Raw genomic sequence first — 20,303 nt, 5'->3', positions numbered from 1 at the left:
TTGTCGGAGCGGACCATGAGGGACCGTCGATCCCGTCTCGCAAGCTGGTTGGAGAAGGGCTCGACGGGTGAGAAGAAGAAAGGGTCCGAGCGGGCTTCTAAGTCCTGTGCGGGCGCCCCGGCGACGGGGGTCCAACACCAGGCCAAGCGCCGCGAGTCCGCTGGCTCCGGGAGCGCCGAAAGGTCGGGCTCTTCGGTCGCCAGGCAGGGCGCACCTTCCCCGGCACCGTCAACCACGAGCCAACGCTCCGGGTCGGGGAAGAGAAAGTCAGATCCCGGGTAAGCTTCGGAGAAGCCCTGTCCGATATCGGAAGAGGGGGAGCGAGGCGTCGCCCCTCCCCCGGAGGAGAAGGCCCGGACGCACCTAAGGTGGTGAAGGCCCCTACCCAGCAGGCGAAGGCCTCTATCGAGGCTATCGCGCGGCTCTGGCCAAGCCGGCAGAGACACCGCCAGCAGAGACTGCCTCCGGGACTAGTTTCCCTGCCGCCAAGGAGGGAATCCTCTTTTCAGCCCGTCGTTGTGGCCGCCATGATGAAATAGCGAGGGGGGGGGGGGGCACGGTGCCCTCCTCGAGCTCGGAGTCCGCCTCGGAGGAGGAACTGACCGAGGCCGTGAGGAGCCTCGAAGTCCAATTCGAGAAGGTTCGATCCCGTCAGGAAGCTCGATAACCGAGGAAGACTACGATGGTGAGGAAGAGCGGCCTTCCCTTCCGGCGCAGCCGGATCCTAGGCCTCAAGATGGCTCGGCGGCCATTTTGTCTGCCATCCAGTCCTTATGCTCTGAGGTAAGGACGAGATTCCCACGGCCCAGGCCGGAGGACCCGCAACCTGGCCCGTCGGGAAGGCCTCAGAACAAACAACGGAGGACCCAACCCTCTCCTCCGCTTGCCCCCCGTAAGGCCTACAGTTCCCTCCTCATCCTCCCTCCCACGAGTCGGGAGATGACGGTGCGTTGGGCTCGACGACGGGTTCTGAGGGCGACGGCGACGACGGAACGGGTCTCCCGTCGCACGGGCCTCGCCGCCCGACGAGATTGGCTCATTCCACGCCATGATCGCCAGGGCGTCCGAATTGTTCCAGCTCTGCCCGGAGGAGCAGAAAAAGGAAGGTTTCCTCTATCAGCGCCGGGAGGCCAAGAGGAAGACGGTCATCGCGGTGCCCCTAATCGATGACATCTGGGAGGAGGGCCTGTCGGTTCTCAAAAACCCCTCCATGGCACCAGCCAAACGGTACCGTTACGAGAAGAAGTACCAGGTCCCCGAAACCGCTCCCCTGTGCCTCAGGGCCCAGCCAACGCCAAACTCTGTCGTCTCGGCGGCGGCGAAGAAGAAAGCGGCGGGGTCAGGAGCCTCGACGTCTAATTCCCCGCCGGACGGCGAGGGAAAGAGGTTGGACGCCATGGGGCGGCGGGTCATTTCGGCGGCGACGACTATCAAAGCGGCCAGCGCCCTGGCGATCGTGGCCCGTTAAGACAGGGAGCTCTGGTTTAAGCTGGCCCCCATATTGGACTTCCTGCTGGACGACAAGAGGTCCAAGGCCCTGGAAATACTGCAAGAGGGCGAGGTGGCTTTGGACCACGCCATAACGGTGGCAACCGATATTGCCGATACCGGGTTCCGCCAGCTGGGCAACAGTGTTTGCCTACGACGACGGGGTTGGCTCCTGGCGACCGACTTCCGTCAGGATGTCCAGACCAGGGTATTGGACATGCCGTTCGGCAGCAACTTGTTCGGGAAGGCGGTGGACGAATCCCTCCAAGCAATAAAAATGGACAGAGTCGGCCCGCACCCTAGGAGCCCTTCAGCAACGACAGCCCTTTCGGAGCTCCGGAGGCAGACAGGGTGCCTCCAAGGGATCCAGCGGTGGCTCGTCGTCCTACCGCCAGGCGGCACGCTCCTCGTCTCAGGAGGCCTACAGGGGTCGCGGCAAGCAGGAGCGCCTCGTCGGCAAGGTGGCCAGGGCGGCAAGGCCACCACCTCCAAGCAGGACTGAACCGGCCGTGGTCTCGGGCCCCCACCGAAGCACCCCGGTGGGAGGCCGGCTGACGAATTTCGTCGGCGTGTGGAAGTCCATCTCCACCGACCGTTGGGTGCTGGATACCCTGGCAAGAGGACACTCTATCGAATTCCTGAACAAGTGCCCTCACGTTCCACCTCTGCCCAGGAAGGAAAATCACGTCCCGCAACTGCTGTTGGAAGTACGGGCGATGCTCAGGAAAGGTGCCATCGAGCTTTTCCCGAAGAGGCTCCGGGGTGTACTCAAGGTACTTCCTCGTCAGGAAGAAGACTGGCGGCTGGCGTCCCATCCTGGACCTTCGTCGTTTGAACAAATACATCAGATCACAGAAGTTCAGGATGGTCACCCTCCAGCATGTACTGGGACAGCTGGAGGAAGGCGACTTTCTATCGTCGTTGGACCTGGAGGATGCATACTTCCACGTTCCGATCCTCAAAAGTCACCGAAAGTTCCTCAGGTTTGTCGTCCAGGGACGCCACTACCAATTCAAAGCACTGCCGTTCGGATTGAAGTCGGCCCCCAGGGTCTTTACCAAGTGCTTAGCACCAGTGGCGGCGCGGCTGTGCCTGCAGGGGATTCACGTCTACCCCTACCTGGACGACTGGCTCATCCGCACAAGGACGAGGGAACTCGCCGTCGAACACACTGCGTGGACCGTCCAGCTACTCACAGACCTGGTATTCGCCATAAACTACCCAAAGTCCCACCTGGTGCCATCGCAGGTGGCCCTGTTTCTGGGAGCGAAGCTCGATACAGTGAGGCGCCTGGCGGCCCCGTCAGAGGAACGGACGAAGACCATTCTAGGCAAAGTGCTTCTAGGCAAAGTGCAGCGCCTGCTAGCCACGGACGTGGCCAGGGTGAGGTCCATCCAGTCCCTCCTGGGGATGATGTCCTCTTGCATCTACCTGGTGCGCCTCTGCAGAATACGGGTGCGCCCTCTTCAAGAATTTCTCGACGCCCGTTGGATGCAGGCGACGGGCACCTTCGAAAACATGGTCCCCCTCAACGAGGTGTTCCGGCGGGCGATTCAGTGGTGGGGCGTTCGAGCGCACCTCACGGCGGGCAAGGACTTTCAGACGCCGGCGTACCAGGAGACGGTGACGACGGACGCCTCCCTGGAAGGTTGGGGCGCCCACACCGGAGATCTCCACGCAAGAGGCCTCTGGCTCCCGGAGGAGAGGCTCCTGCACATCAACGTCGTGGAACTCCGAGCCGTGTTCTGGGCTCTCAAATCGTTCCTCCCGTCGCTCAAGGGCAAGGTGGTGCGGATCTTCATCATAGTAACCAATCACTGATCTCTGGGTCGTACTGCCCACTGCCCTCTCCCTAAGCCCCGCCTCCGGCAGCCATCCTCAGATTTTTACTGCACGTTCAAGTGTTGGGAGTCCTCGTGCTGTAGCTCTCGAGCTTTTGCTGCGTTTTTGCGCTTTTTCAAAGAGAATTTCTCATTTTTCGGTTAAATTGAGCCTCAAGCTACACCGTCTTTACATCCGATCAACGGGGACCCGTTTAAGAAGTTTCTACGCCCCTCGAGGGTGAAGATTTCGTCGAATGATGCTTTTGGAGGATTCCAGATGTTTCTGAGGCCTACCCCGGACATGGCCCAGGATAAAGGGAGCTCAACGCCCGGGAAGCTGTTCAGGGCCTACCCTGGATGCCAGCTGCAGAGCATGTTCAAGGAAGACGAGCATTCCTTATGCCTCTACTGTCTTCACGAGGGCAAAACGCTTGTGGAGGAGGACTGTGCGTTTTGTGGGAACATGTCGGAGCGGACCATGCGGGACCGCCATCTTCTTCTCGCCAACTGGCTGGAGGGAAAGAGCCCGTCAAGTGAGAAGAAGAAAAAGAAGAAATCCGAGCGGTCTTCTAAGTCCTGTGAGGGCGCTCCGGCGACAGGGGCCCAACAAAAGGCTAAGCACCGCAAGTCCGCGGGCACTGGGAGCGCCGACCGGTCGGGCTCCTCGGCTGCCAGGCAGGGCGCACCCTCCCCGGCGCCATCGACCACGAGCCAACGCTCTGGCTCGGGTAAGAGGAAATCCGAGAACCCGGCCAAGCTTCTGGAGAGGCCCCGGTCGATCTCGAAGATTTCGGCTGAGGAGGAGTGAGGCAGGGAGCCCTCCCCCAATGTGAAGGCCACAAGCACGCAGTGACTAAGGCCTTGATTCGCCCAGCCAAGGCCTCTATCGAGGAGATCGCAGCAACCCTGGCGCAGCCTGCAGAGGTTACACCTGTAGTAGCGGCCTCAGGCCCAGAGTCTCCCTCCCACCTCGGAGGGAGGCATCTTTCAAGCCCATCGAAAGAATCCCCATGAAGCCCCTGGCGGAGAAAGAGGGGGGGGGGGGGGCGGGCAGTGGCCGTCGTGGATTCAGACACAACCTCCGAGGAGGAACTCGTCGAAGCCCCTGAGGGCCACGACGAGGTCATGGAGGAGGACCAGCCCGTCGAGAGGCATCCCGACGAGGGGGACGGCGGCGAAGACGGGGCCCCAGACCAACCGTAGTGCCCGTCGCAGCCAGTCCCGCAGGACAACTCGGCGGCCATTTTGATGGCAATTCCATCATTATGCTCTGAAATGAGGACTAGATTGCCGTTACCCCCGACGAGGAGCCAGGGGCAGGTCTGTCGGCAAGTCCACCACCCAAGAGGAGAAGAACACATCCTCCTGCTCAACCCTCCTCCCCGTCCATGGTCTGCGGGGATGGCACGGGCATGGACACGCCACGACGGGCACGGACGACGAGGGCGGCAACGGCGGGGTGGACCTCCAGTCGTCGAGTTCCCCCCCAACCTCCTCTACATCCCCGGGCTTCCCCGCCCAATGAGATTGGATCCCAGGGCATCCAAGCTTTTCCAGCTCTGCCCCGAAGAAAAGGAGGGGTTCCTCTATCAACGTCGAGAGACCAAGAGGAAGACGGTCCTCGCGGTACCTCTACTGGATGACATCTGGGACGAGGGGCTCTCCCTCCTCAAGAACCCGTCCATGACGCCGGTAAAAAGGGACCGATACGAAAAGTACCGGGTGCCCGACGCGGCCCCTCTATGCCTTAGAGCACAGCCGACCCCGGATTCTGTCGTCTCGGCGGCAGTCGGGAAGAAGGCGGGGGGAGGGGCGCATCGACTTCACCGCCGGACGGTGAGGGAAAGAAGATCGACGCAATGGGACGAGGAGTCATCACGGCGGCGGCGATTAAGGCGGCCAACGCCCTGGCTATCGTTGCCCCTTACGACAGGGAACTTTGGTATAAAATCGCTCCATTGTTGGACTTCCTGCCGGACGACAAGAGGGCAGAAGCCCTGGAAATCCTGCAAGAAGGCGAGGTGGCATCGGACCACGCCATAACGGCGGCGACTGACATCGCTGACACCGGTTTCTGCCAGTTGGGCAACGGTGTTTGCCTCAGATGGCTGAAGGCGATGGATTTCCGCCAGGACGTACAAGCCAGTGTTGGACATGCCCTTCGACGGGAAAAACCGGTTTGGGAAGACAGTCGATGAGTCCCTGCAAGCCATCAAAACGGACACTGAGAAAGCCCGGGCCCTGGGAGTTCTCCAGCAACGACGGCCGTCGTTTCGGAACACCGGAGGCAAGCAATGGGCCTCCAAAGGTTCCGGCGGCGGCCCCTCTACCTACCGTCAAGCGGCCCGTTCCTCGTCGCAGGAGGCCTATAGAGGACGGGGCAAGTTTGGAGGTTCCCGCGTCGTCGCCATGGAGGTCAAGATGGCAAGGCGGCCTCAACAGGACTGAACGGACCGTGGCGTCGGGGCCCCCACCGAAGCACCCCGGTGGGAGGCCGGCTGACGAAGTTCGTCAGTGTGTTGGGGTCCATCTCCACCGACCGTTGGGTGCTGGATACCCTGGCCCAGGGGCATGCCCTCGAGTTTCTAAAGAAGTGCCCTTGCGTGCCACCCGTGGCCAGGAAGGAAAACCACATACCGGCGATGCTCAAGGAAGGTGCCATCGGGCTCGTCCCAAAGAGACTTCGGGGCTCCGGGGTCTACTCAAGATACTTTCTCGTAAAGAAAACAGGAGGTTGGCGTCCCATCCTGGACCTGCGGAGTCTGAACAAGTACATCAATGCTCAGAAGTTCTGGATGGTCACCCTCCAGCACGTGCTGGGACAGCTGGAGGACGATTTCCTGTTGTCGTTGGACTTGGAGGATGCCTACTTCCACATCCCATTCTAAAAGGACACCGGAAGTTCCTCAGGTTCGTGGTCCAAGGACGGCACTACCAGTTCAAGGCCCTCCCGTTCGGATTAAAGTCGGCACCCAGGGTATTCACCAAGTGCCTAGCACCGGTGGCGGCGTGGCTACGCCTGCAAGGGATTCACGTCTATCCCTACCTGGACGACTGGCTCATCAGAGCAAGGACAAGGGAGCTTGCCGTAGAACACACAGCGAAGACCATCCAGCTACTCACGGACCTGGGGTTCTCCGTCAACTTCCCCAAATCCCACACGGTCCCTTCGCAGGTCACCCTTTTTCTGGGAGCCAAGCTCAACAGTGGCACGGCTTGCCTCGCCGCCCGACGAAAGCCATCCTGGGCAAGGTGCAACGCCTGCTAGCCATGGACATAGCCAGGGTAAGATCCATCAAATCCCTTCTCGGGATGATGTCCTCCTGCATCTATCTGGTACGCCTGTGCAGACTTCGAATGCATCCACTGCAAGAGTTCCTTGACGCACGCTGGATCCAGGCGACGGGCAGCTTTGAGGACAGGTACCGCTCAACGAGACCTTCCGACGAGTGATCCGGTGGTGGGGCACCCGCACTCATCTGACGGCAGGCACAGACTTTCAGATCCCAGCTCAACAGGTAACAGTGACGACGGATGCCTCCCTGGAAGGGTGGGGAGTGCATACCGGAAATCTCCAAGCGAGAGGCCTTTGGCTCCCGGAGGAAAGACAGCTTGATATCAACATTTTGGACCTCTGCCCAGTGTTTTGGGCCCTCGGATCCTTTCTTCCGTCCCTCAAGGGCAAGGTGGTGAGGATCTTCACCGACAACACCACCACGATGTTCTACATCAGGAAGCAGGGTGGAACGAAATCCCCAGCCCTGTCCAAGGAATCACAGGATCTGTGGCACTGGGCCGTCGACCAGGGCATGTTTCTGGTACCTTTTCATCTGGCAGGGATAAAGAACACCATTGCCGACTCACTCAGCAGGGGGCGGCGCTCGTGCCACGAGTGGAAGCTGTGCCAGGATCAAGTGGATCGACTCTTCAGGCTGTGGGGTAGACCCCAGAACGACCTCTTTGCGACGGCGACGAACTCCAGTGCCAGAGGTGCGCCAGCAGGTTACCCCAACCGAGGAGCATGGGCGATGCTTTCTCGTTCCCCTGGGACAACCTGTTCCTCTATGCTTTCCCGCCACTGCTACTCCGGCTCGTCAACCAGCTCAAGAGGTCCCGGTGCAGGATGATCCTCGTCACACCGGCGTTGCCGAGACCGATCTGGTTCCCAGACCTTCTGGACTTATCGGCGTCCCCACCAGTCAAACTGCCCATGGACGCGGATCTTCTCTCCAGAGAAGGAGGCGCCATTCTTCTTCACGACCCGAAGTCGCTGAACTTGCGGGCCTGGCTCCTTAGCACTAGAGTTTGGGGGATACGATATACCGGCCGACTGCAGAGAGGTTCTTGCAAAGGCCAGGGCATCCTCAACTCTCGTGTTACGGACACAAATGGAAGAGGTTCTCTGTCTGGCGCCGGGCACAGAAGATTAACCCTCTGCGGATTACGGCCCCTCAAGTACTGCCGTGCCTACTGTTGTTGGCCAAGGCTGGACTAGCTCACGCCTCCATCAAGGCTCACGGCTGCCTTCTCCAGATACACCAAGACAACAGGACAGGTGCCCTTGTGGTCCCATTGCCTGGTGAAGGAATTTACGAAGGGACTTTTCCACTCGTACCACCGGTGAAGGCCCCAGCGTGGGAGCTCAACGTGGTGCTGACTAGGCTCATGGGGACTCCGTTCGATCCTATGCATACGGCACCATTGAAGTTCCTATCATGGAAAACAGCTTTTCTTGTGGCCATCACCTCCGCACGGCACGTGGGAGAGATTCAGGCCCTATCTTGCAAGCCTCCATACTTGACTTTTCACGACACTAGGGTGGTGCTCAGGACGCACCCCTCCTTCATGCCCAAGGTGCCGTTGGGCTTCCACCTCAACGAGCCCTTGGTGTTACCAGTTTTCTTCCCTTCGTCGCCGGCCGAGAGGACTTTGCACTCGCTGGATGTGGCCAGAGCGCTGAAATTCTACGAGGACCGCACAAAGAGTTTTCGGAAGACGTCACAGCTTTTTGTGAACTTTGGACCTGTGAATCAAGGGAAGTCTCTCTCGAAGGCTTCCATTTCCAGATGGCTCTCCGGCTGTATCATGCACTCACCGGTTGGCAAACCGACCGCTGCCCGGCCGTCAGAGCCCATTCGACCAGAGCGATCGCTGCTACCATGGCGTTCTTGTCTGGTGTGCCCCTGCTGGACATCTGCAGGGCTGCTACGTGGAGGTCGACGCACACCTTCACGAAATTCTACTGCGTCGATCGGGATTCCAGGGAGGAGTCCAGGGTCGGCCAAGCAGTGCTGCGCAACCTGTTCGCCTGAAGGGCCTGGTGGGGAGGTAAGAGTTGCTTATGTATTGCTTAATGTTGAGCCTTTTGCCACCTCCCATGGTTGTGCATGTGTACTGCTATGTAATCTTATATTCATGAGCATGTGACTCCATGCCAGACCCCATGCTGGATAAGGAACAAGTTACTTCCTGTAACTGTTCTCCAGCATGGGTCTGGCATGGATGCACATGCGAACCCTCCCGCCTACCCCTCTGCTCCTCTTCACTTGGTCATACTGCCACTTTACGTGCTACCAAATCTGAGGATGGCTTCCGGAGGCGGGGATTAGGGAGAGGGCAGTCATTGGCTGTGGGCAGTATGACCCAGAGTTCAGTGATTGGTTACTACTAGGAAAGACAGATCAGAAACGAAACTGATACTGATTTTTTTCTGTACCGAGGATTCCCAGCCTGATGACGGGGAATATTCATGAGCATGTGAATCTATGCCAGACCCATGCTGGAGAACAACAGTTACAGATAAGTAACTTGTTCCTTATTCATTTATAGCATTTAAAAGCAAGGATGTTTTCCACCTTTCATTCTTTTGGCGAATGATACACTTTCCGGTGTTTCTTCATTTTTAATGAGATCAAATGTACAATGGAGCACTGCATCAAACCATTTACTTGCAGGTGACGTCAGTCACACAACCAAAATATCCTTATCAAAACATTCATGTTTCTGTGAAGTATACTGTATCTGAAGTGATTGTTAAATGAGATCAAGTGTACAATCCACATGTTCCTATGGGTACTCCACACACCATTGTCTGTATAAGTCATGCATTTACTAACATTCGGGCATCTCCATAGTTGACTCGGAACGCGTCTGCCACATTTGTTTACACATGACGTCAATGCACCTGCAGGGACGCACTGCACACCACTCAAAATTGCTTTATACGTCGTACAAGTTTCTTCCTGGTTCGACATTGAATAGATGGATCATTAATCGTATTTCGATGTTAAGTGCCATCCTATATGTGTGCTTGGTCTGCAGAGACTCTTATGACTCAGTTACCGTCCTGAACGTGGTTAACCACATTCAACATTGTTTAAATTGCAGAACGCACGCCTTGCAACGCTGTAACACGTGCATTCCAACACTTAAACCATATCAGGAGTACTGGTGCGCAACAGGCGAGTAACACCAGATTCCCCCACCCCCTTTTTTCTTATTTAGATAATGAACTTAGCCTGTATGGCACATTTTATAGCATACACTTTAACACTTTATTATCACATCAGAGTATGACCTGTACAGACTTGGAATACCGCATGGTCACGATAATAAACAAAGTTTGGAATTTAACCTTCTCTTTGTAGCCAGGGGGTAGGCGAGCGGACTCTCTACCATTCTAATCTATTTGGGCTACATGTTCAAGATACATACCATTTTCTGCATACTTTTGTATGTTTTGTGGGTTGTTGAGAAAGGTGGCATCGCAAATGATTGACCACCACATCTTCTTGCCAATGATTTGAATTGGAATGCTACTCTCACATGGGCTACAATAGAGAGGTACGCATTCTTCGCTCTCATGATTTCTATATGTAAACGGCAGCTAGTCTATACATCAGACAGTTAACATTGTGATACATATCCTGGTTCATCTTCTTTGTTTTTTTTGACAGACCTTGTAATTTTACCCACTAGTCTGAACTCTAGATTAGTTCACTAAATGTATCTGATACAGCATTGCTTGAAAAACGTCTTAAACACAGGTGATTTGTTTGCAAAGTGATGCATGTACAAAATCTTGGTGCCTATTTTGTAATGCAACATCTATTTCATACTATACATATCTAATTACAATAGTCTGATCCTAGTCTTGAATTTGCTTTGTAGATTATATTGGAGTTTGAGGAATGAACACGACTAAAAGTGAAGTGTTTGCTCCTGATGAAGGGAAATGATTCCTGAAATGCATAGAGCTCCTTTTTAATATACATTTTTGGAACTACATTGTTTCTCCAGCATGGGGTCTGGCATGGATTCACATGCTCATGAATATTCCCCGTCATCAGGCTGGGAATCCTCGGTAAAGAAAAAACGCAGTATCAGTTTTGTTTCTGATCTGACTTTCGTAGTAGTAACCAATCACTGATTTCTGCGTCATACTGACCACAGCCAATGACTGCCCTCTCCCTAAGCCCCGCCTCTGGCAGCCATCCTCAGATTTTTACCGCACGTTCAAGTGTTGGGATCCTCGTGCTATTGCTCTCGAGCTTTAGTGTGTTTTCACGCTTTTTTCATAGGAAAATGTTCTCTTTTTTCGGTCAACCTCCACCGTTTCTATATCCGATCAAGTGGGATCTGTGTCGGATTCTTCTACGCCCCTCAAGGGTGAAGATTTCGTCGAGCCACGCTTTGGAGGACTCCAGAACTTTCTCAGGCCCATCTCGGACATGGCCCAGGAGAAAGGAAGCGCGACGCCCGGGAAGCTGTTCAGGGTCTGCCCTGCATGCCAGCTTCAGAATGTCTTCAAGGAGGACGAACGCTCCCTTTGCCTCTACTGCCTGCATGAGGACAAGACGCACGTGGAGAAGGACTGTGCGTTTTGCGGGAACATGTCGGAGCGGACCATAAAGGACCGCCATATGCGTCTCGCCAACTGGCTGGAAGGGATGAGCCCGTCAGGCGAGAAAAAGAAGTCTGAGTGCCCTTCTAAGACCTTTGAGGGCACCCCGGCGACGGGGGCCCAACAGAAGGTCAAGCAACGCGAGTCCGCGGGCACCGGGTGCGCCGAACGGTCGGCCTCTTCGGTTGCCAGGCAGGGCGCAGCCTCCCCGGCGCCATCAACCACGAGCCAACGCTCTGGCTCGGGTAAGAGGAAGTCCGAGCACCCGGCGAAGCTTCTGGAGAGGCCCCGGTCGAGCTCGAAGGCCAATACGGAGGGGGAGCGAGGCGGTGAGCCCCCTCCTCCTCCTCCTAAGGAGAAGGCGGTGAGCGCACCTAAGGTGACGAAAGTCTTGATCCACCCGGCCAAGGTCTCTATCGAGACAGTCGCGGCGGCCCTGGCTCAGCCTGAGGAGGCTACACCAGTGGAGGCGACCTCGGGGCCCAGAGTCTCCCTGCCACCGCGGAGGGTCCTCTTTCAAGCCCATCGACAGGACCCCCGTGAAACCTCCAGAGAAGGGGGGGGCAGGAGGCCATCATGGATTCGGCCTCAACCTCTGAAGAGAAGCTGATCGAAGTCTTAAGCCACGGCATTGGCGTGGAGGAAGACCAGCCCGTCGGGAGGGACCCCGACGAGAACATCGAGGGTACCGACTAGGTTCATGTCTGCCCGTCGGAACCCCCTCAACCAGTGCCGCAAGACAACTCGGTGGCCATTTTGTTGGCTATACAGTCCTTATGCTCGGAGATAAGGACGAAATTGCCGTTACCACCGACGGAAGAACCGCTCCCGACAGGGGACCCGGAGCAGGGCCCTTCTGGGAGCCCTCCTCCTAAGAGAAGGATTCATCCTCCACCTCCTTTTCAATCATCGCGCCTGTCTCAGCCCTCCTCCCCGTCCACGACAGGGGGGGGGGGGATGACCCGGGGACTGACACGGCCGCGACGGGTACAGACGACGAGGTTTACGGCGAGGATCCTCCGTCGTCACCTCCTCCCCGGGCTTCCCCGCCCGACGAGATTGGATCGTTTCATGCCATGATCACCAGGGCATCCAAGCTTTTCCAGCTCAGCCCGGAAGAGGAAGGAAGGCTTCCTTTATCAACAGCGCGAGACCAAGAGGAAGACGGTCCTCGCCGTACCCCTACTGGACGATATCTGGGATGAGGGTCGCTCCCTCCTCAAGAACCCATCCACAACGCCTGCGAGAAGGGATCGGTACGAGAAGTACCGGGTCCAGGACGCGGCCCCCTTGTGCCTTCGGGCACAGCCGACCCCAGACTCGGTCGTCTCCGCGGTGGCCAGGAAGAAAGGGGGGGCATCGGCCTCCATGTCAACTCCCCCCCCCCCCCCCCCCCCCCACCGGACGGCGAGGGAAAGAAATTGGACACAATGGAACGCAGTCATCTCATCGGCAGCGACGCCTTGGCTATCGTAGCACGTTATGACAGGGAGTTGTGGTACAAGATCGCCCCCCCTGCTGGACTGCCTACCGGACAAGAGATCTTGCAGGAAGGGGAAGGGGAAGTGGCGTCGGACAACGCCATTACGGTTGCGACTGACATCGCTGATACTGGTTTTCGCCAGTTGGGCAACGGCGTGTGCCTTAGACGGTGTGGATGGCTCAAGGCAACGGATTTCCGGCAGGACGTGCAGACCAGAGTTTTGGACATGCCGTTCGACGGGAACAACCTGTTTGGGAAAACAGTGGACGATTCCCTGTAAGCCATCAAGGCGGACACAGACGGCCCGGGCCCTTGGTGTTCTCCAGCAACGACAGCCGCCCTTTCAGAGCACCAAGCAGGGTGCCTCCAAAGGTTCCGGCGGCGGATATTCCACCTACCGTCAAGCGGCCCGTTCGTCATCACAAGAAGCCTACAGGGGACGAGGCAAGTCGGGCAGACCCCGCCGTCGTCGCCAGGGAGGACAAGGCGGCAAAGCCTCGTCAAAGCAGGACTGAACCGGCCGTGGGGTCTGGTCCCCACCGAAGCATCCCGGTGGGAGGCCAGCTGGCGAACTTCATCGGCGTGTGGGAGTCCTCTCCACCGACCGTTTGGTGCTGGACGCCCTGGCCCAGGGTCACGCGCTCGAGTTTCTAAAGAAGTGCCCGCGCGTCCCCCCCCCCGCAGGGTGTTCACCAAGTGCCTCGCACCGGTGGCGGCGCAGCTGCGCCTGCGCCTGGAGGGGATCCACGTCTACCCCTACCTGGACGACTGGCTCATCCGAGCAAAGACAAGGGAGCTCGCCGCGGAACACATGGCGAGGCCCGTCCAACTACTCACGGACCTGGGATTCTCCATAAACTACGCCAAGTCCCACCTGGTGCCCGCGCAAGACGCACTGTTTCTGGGAGCGAAACTGGACACAGTGGGGCTTCTGGCCTCGCCGTCTGAGGAAAGAACGAGGGCCATCTTGGGCAGGGTGCTGCGGATGCTGGTTGCGGACGCGGCCAAGGTGAGGTCCATCAAATCCCTCCTCGGAATGATGTCTTCTTGCATTTATCTCGCCTGCCTGTGCAGGCTTCGGGTGCGCCTGTTGCAGGAGTTCCTGGATGCTTGCTGGGTCCAGACGACGGGCAGCTTCGAGGACAGGATCACACTCGACGAGAGTTTCCGACGAGCGATCTGGTGGTGGGGCACCTGCGCGCATCTGACGGCGGGCATGGACTTCCAGACCCCGGGCCACCAGAAGACAGTGACCACGGATGCCTCCCTGGAAGGGTGGGGAGTGCACACCGAAAATCTGCAACCGAGAGGCCTTTGGCTTTCGACAGAGAAATCCCTCCATATCAATGTCCTAGAACTCCGTGCAGTGTTTTGGGCCCTCAGGTCCTTCCTTCCGTCCCTCAAGGGCAAGGTGGTGAGGATCTTCACTGACAACACCACCATGTTCTACATCAGGAAGCAAGGAGGTACCAGATCCCCAGCCCTGTCCAAGGAGGCGCAGGATCTTTGGCATTGGGCCGTTGCCCAAGGGATGTTCCTGGTGCCGTTTCATCTGGCAGGAATAAAAAACACCATCGCCGACTCGCTCAGCAGAGAGCTGCGCTCTGCCACGAGTGGGAACTATGACAGGACCTAGTGGACCGCCTCTTCTGACGCTGGGGCACACGGCGACGAACTCCAAGTGCCGGCGGTTCGCCAGCAGGTTTCCTCAGCCGAGGAGCATGGGCGATGCTTTCTCGTTCCCCCTCGAAGTGCCTATTCCTGTACGCGTTCCCTCCTTTACCGTTGCTGATCCGGCTCATCAACCAGCTCAAGAGGTCACGGTGCAGGATGATACTCGCACCCGCGTGGCCGAGGCAGATATGGTTCCCGGACCTTCTGGACTTGTCAGCGTCCCCGTCAATCAAGCTGCCAGTGGACGCGGATCTTCTCTCCAGGGAAGGAGGCGCCATCCTCCATCACGACCCGAAGTCGCTGAACTTGCAGGCCTGGCTCCTGCAGCGCTAGAGTTTGGAGGTTACGACATACCGGCCGACTGCAGAGAGGGTCTTGCAAAGGCCAGGGCGTCCTCAACTCTTAAATGCTACGGACACAAATGGAAGAGGTTCTCTGTCTGGTGCCACGCACAGAAGATTAACCCTCTACGGATTACGGCTCCGCAGGTACTGCCGTACCTACTTACGCTGGCCAAGGCTGGACTAGCGCACGCTTCCATCAAGATTCATCTTGCTGCGATCTCCCGATACACCAGAACCACGGGACGGCCGTCCTTGTGGTCTCATCGTCTGGTGAAGGAATTCATGAAGGGACTGTTCAGATCGTTCCCGCCAGTGAAGGCGCCGACCCCGGCGTGGGAGCTCAACGTGGTGCTGACCAAGCTCATGGGACCTCCGTTCGAGCCTCTGCACGCAGCTTCTTTGAAGTTCTTGTCGTGGAAAACAGCGTTCCTTGTGGCCATCACCTCCGCACGATGAGTGGGAGAGATCCAGGCCCTTTCCTGCAAGCCCCCGTACTTGACTTTTCACGACACGAGGGTAGTGCTCAGGACGCACTCCTCCTTCATGCCCAAGGTGCCGTCGGACTTCCACCTCAACGAACCCTTGGTGTTGCCCGTTTTCTTCCCGTCGCCGGCTGAATGGACTTTGCACTCGCTGGATGTGGCTAGAGCGCTGAAGTTCTACGTGGACCGCACGAAGAGCTTTCGGAAGACGTCACAACTTTTTGTGAACTTTGGACCTGTCAATCAGGGGAAGGCTTTCTCAAAGGCTTCCATTTCCAGATGGCTCTCCGGCTGTACCATGTACTGTCATCGGTTGGCAAACCGACTGCTGCCCGGCCGTCCGAGAGCCCATTCCACCAGAGCGTTCGCAGCTACCACGGCGTTCCTATCTGGTGTACCCCTGCTGGACATCTGCAGGGCTGCTACGTGGAGGTCGACGCACACCTTCACGAAATTCGACCGGGATTCCAGGGAGGAGTCCAGGGTCGGCCAAACAGTGCTGCGCAACCTGTTCGCCTAAGGTGAGCCTGTTGAGGAGGTAAGAGACACTTAATGTTGAGCCTGTTGCCACCTCCAGTGGTTGTGCATGTGTGTACTGCTATGTATTCTCTTATTCATGAGCATGTGAATCCATGCCAGACCCCATGCTGGAGAAGGAACAAGTTACTTATCTGTAACTGTTACCCAGCATGGGTCTGGCATGGATTCACATGCAAACCCTCCCACCCCTCTGCGGCTCTTCACTTGGTCATACTGCCACTTCACGTGCTACCAAATCTGAGGATGGCTGCCAGAGGCGGGGCTTCGGGAGAGGGCAGTCATTGGCTGTGGTCAGTATGACGCAGAAATCAGTGATTGGTTACTGCTACGAAAGTCATATCAGAAACAAAAGACTGAGTTTTTTCTTTACCGAGGATTCCCAGCCTGACGACGGAATATTCATGAGCATGTGAATCCATGCCAGACCCATGCTGGAGAACAGTTACAGGTAAGTAACTTGTTCCTTATTAAAACATTATTGTATGTAATCTATGATTGGTATAAAAACTGTTGGTGAATTGACTAACTGAATTCTTTTCACTGCAAGTGTTTAGCTCTTCAAAACATAGTACACACTACTAACTATAGACGTTTTGACAGTCTTTTACCAGTGCAAAGGTTGTGCACGGGAGTGTCCATCAATTGAGGAGCCTTTTTGTATTTTGAGATTATTACAGGAGTTGTACAAACTGCTCGTTCATGTGACTTCCAAAATACTGAGAAGAGGTGGCCCCAAGGATGCCTGAAGAATGCATCATTGACACAGACAAGGGACTTTGACAGTGCCTAGGGAGGACCCAGCTACCGACAGACAAGGGACTGCCTGAAAGGTAACCAGGGAAATTTAGAAGCCAGAGCGAAGGTGCACCTGCCTGGGAAGTTCAAACCCGGAAACTTAGATGTGAGACTGAGAAGCAAGTCCTCGGTCAGGAGGTCATGGCTGGAAGGTCTGAGGAAGCCTCTGGAACTGAGAGGAAGCGTGTCAATGCAGAAGAGCAGATCCGGGTAACTGTGGTGTGACCTCTGCGAGGTAAACCGGTTGGCCTCTTAACGCTGATACCGGAGGCCATGCAGAACCGAAGCAGGGTGACGAGAAGCAGGTAAAGAGATGCAGCAAACGCCTCAGAGCAGCCCCAACATCCCAGGAAGAGCCGGTGATGTGGTCCCAGGAAGAAAGGGATAATGAACCACGGTAGACCCAGTAGGAGCTTGGGGGAGAATACTGAGGACATCAGGAGTGATCTCCCTTGTCTCCGTAATTGTGGTAAAGATTGCCGAGCGAGGGAGGGAGTGGGAGAGAGGAAAAAAACCAAACCTCCCTCGTCTCAGTAACTCGTGTGACGATAACCAAGGCCTCAGGAGTAATCTCCCTCATTGCATAGAATGAGGCAAAGACAACCAAAGAGAAGTAAACCTTGGTAGTGATCTCCCGCATCCCATTACCTGTTACAAAGTTTGTGGAAGTGTCATTGAACTACAGAAACTAGAACCTTCTGGAACACTTAAACTAAATGTGGGACTAGCTCGGGGCTTAATGAGAACAGTTGGCAAACATCCAAGTAAACCATGAGAGAGGAAGCATTCCCTTGGTTATAGGACGCAGGAAACCAGAACAGAACCTTGTAAAGAACTATGAGGCTTAATACGTTTGTTCAGATATTCGGGCAAATGTTGCCAAAGATATTGTCAAAAACACCCAACTATTGGATCATTAGGAGGGATCCATCTTTAGTTTTGGTTGAGGTAGGGAGATGACTCCTAGATTAGGGACTGAGGCATTTTCAAACCCCTTTTCATTTTAAGAAGTCTATAACCAAAACCATGAGTCCTTTCTGTCCGCGTCTCATTCCTGGCTCTTCACAATATATAGTGTTGGGGCTAGCATTGGGTAGAAGACGGGACTTATTTGTATTTATTTTTTTAATTAAATCTCTCACCCGGGAGACATCTGTTTGGGAAATGAAGGATTTCTGAGTGCCCGTCCCTAGCTCCAGAAGGCAGGCGTCCTGATTTTCTTTCTCCTTGTTTTCCTTGCCTGCCTGCCTCTTCCCTTTATCTTCTCCCTCCTCCTCTCCTCTGTCCTCCCGTATTCGGTATGTTTACAAGTAGGCTTTAAATGAGCAGGACTGATGTGCCCTGCCTATCCCAGGACTCACTTGGACAACAAGGCCTGTGAAGGCAGAATGCATGTAAGGAACGTACAGAAGCACTCTTGTAAGTGGTAACCAGTGTTAAAATGTCATCACTTGTACATGCAGCTGACACATCACATACTGGCCTGGCTTGTGCATATCATTGAGTTGGACTTCATTGTGCACCGTTGGACACCAGCCCCTTTCGACTGCTATATTGGACAGTAAACCCATGTCGCCAGTTTGGAGCCAAATAGAAGTGTAGCTGATTGATTATTGAATCGAAGTGACACACGCTGCACTTGCCACACTGGCCTGATGAGGTCTGTGAACAGGAAATGCCTCACAGGCCAGTGCGAGCCCTCTAATTTGTTTTTGGATTCAAGACACTCCCTAGTGCCGCTTTCTGAGTAGGTTATGACCTTTTATCGCTGCTCCAAATGGAAATTTGTGTGTGAGAAACACATTCCTGTGTATGAAGTTTTCCTCATTAACATTGAGACTAAGGGCCTCATTACACGGATGGCTGTAAGAATTTACAGGTACCGGTATTTTACTGGTACCGGTAAATCCTTACTGCCTTACTACAAGGTCCCTTTGCGGGTTGGGGGGGATTTAACGCCTGCTTTTTGCAGGCGTTAAAAACCAACCCGCAAAGGGACCCAGGGAGCTAATTACGGTACCGCAATTTGCGGTACCGGAATTAGCGCCTTCCCCATTCCCATTATGCCCTATGGGGCAGGAATGGGGAAGGGCAATGGTGGAAGGGGGAATTACCGCCCCGCCAACCTTGGAATGGGGCGGTAATTCCCCTTTCCACCAAGGTGGTGCCGGTATTTTACCGGCATGAACCATGGCGCTAATAGCGCCATGGTTCTCCGCCATCCGTGTAATGAGGCCCTATGTGTTACAGTATTGTTGCTCTGACAGCAGTGGCCAGCAATCAGTAATTCTAGACCAAGGCAGGAGTGCTATTGTTACAGGTAAGCATCTTTTCCATTCCAACTTATCTGAAATTACATTGCAGTCTTGAGAGACTAGACCATAGCTCCACGTCGGTGCAATTAATTGATATTCTTTATTTTTTTATTTCCTGTTGCATCGTGGATGTCCTGAAGGGAGTGGAAGATGCTTTCTACACACTGGTCCGAGAGATCCATAAACACAAAGAGAAGGCCAGCAATGGGAAAAAGAAGAAAAAATCAAGCAAGAGGAAGTGTGTCATCCTATGAGCCATATGGGAGTGGGGTCCTAAGGAGGACTAACCCCTCCCACTTCCACCTTGCCCCCGCCAACCCCCAAGAGCCAATCTTTCTTCTGCCCCTCATAGCATCAGTTGTGGAATTCAGTAACTCAACATTTTCCCCAAAGGACAAAGCAAGCTTTTCTTCTAGTTCTCTCAAGGTGATAAATTGAACAAGTAAAGAGAATCTCAAAGCCAGAGGAAAAAATGAGTAACCCAGAAGAATTTTGCCACTTGTGTTTTAATAGACTGATGGAAGACTGCTGTAACTTGCAAGTGTAACTTGGAAATTGTTGAATCTTTGCATTGTCTCCTCTCTTCCCTCCGTTTGAACTATTGCTTCCTTTTCCTTTTGGGCAGGTTAAAGGGAAGGTGTTTACAGGTCTGTGGGTTTTTCCCAAGGCCCTCCTCATTCCCTGAATGTAACGAGAACTTCATCATATCCCTTTCCCTACACTATCCTATTGTAAATTAAGCTAACCCTACAGGTGTATTTTGTTACAATGGCAAGTATTCCCTTCTCACCCTCCATCAAACAAGTAGGTGGGTAATGAGGTTAGTGTGGGCGAGGTGGTTAGGGAATGACAAGCTAACAAAAGGCACCAGAGATGGCTGAAACTCAGAATCTCTACCAACGATAATAAAACAAGATCCTTAATTCTCTAATTTCTAGTGGTTTTAAATTTTTTTGGTGGCACTGAAAACCAAGTGAGAGAAACTGAGCATGTGTATTTGGTTTTTCATGCAGATATGATTATCAAAAGAAACATTTATTCTGGGAAAGGTAGAAGTTGACGCAAGATCTGTTGCAATAAAAGAAAGCTGTACTTTGTGTGGTCTTGCTTAGCTTTGATTGTGAGGCTCTGGTTTTCTGCAATCAAATAACTGTACCCACTAAAGAATATCAAAATCAGTTGGCGAAAGTGATGGCACAGATAGGACAACAATTGACTCGGTCTGTTGCCTCAGTACCCCTAATTGCGGTTACTTGATGAAATAGGTTTGCTACAAACTTGCACATGGTGTAAACAAATGCACATTTAGAAATATGAAGTACTGATAAGAATTGGAAGACACGAGAAAAGTGAGTCAAGATTACCCCACCCTTAAGCACACAGGTAATTTTAGCGGCACACAGGTGGCTAGGGTGTGTTTTTTTTTTTTTTTTTCTTTTCCCCCTCCCCCCCCCAG

General features: G+C 54.8%; 1 protein-coding gene across 1 annotated transcript in view; it reads left to right on the top strand.

Moving 5' to 3' along the window:
- LOC138526374 (GTPase KRas-like) overlaps window positions 1–19,944 on the top strand; it is a 168,117-nt gene extending 148,173 nt beyond the window's left edge. Inside the window, exon 5 of the mRNA XM_069637045.1 lies at window positions 18,988–19,944. Coding sequence (XP_069493146.1) covers window positions 18,988–19,101 — 114 coding nt within the window. The 3' untranslated portion in view covers window positions 19,102–19,944. The remainder of the gene's footprint in view (window positions 1–18,987) is intronic.
- The last annotated feature ends 359 nt before the right edge of the window (window positions 19,945–20,303 follow it).

Source organism: Ambystoma mexicanum, chromosome 1q, assembly GCF_040938575.1.
Source record: "Ambystoma mexicanum isolate Mex_15411 chromosome 1q, UKY_AmexF1_1, whole genome shotgun sequence".
NCBI classification, from domain to species: Eukaryota; Metazoa; Chordata; class Amphibia; order Caudata; family Ambystomatidae; genus Ambystoma; species Ambystoma mexicanum.
The sequence above is the reverse complement of the archived record's forward strand: the minus strand, read 5'-3'. Positions and strand labels throughout refer to the sequence as shown.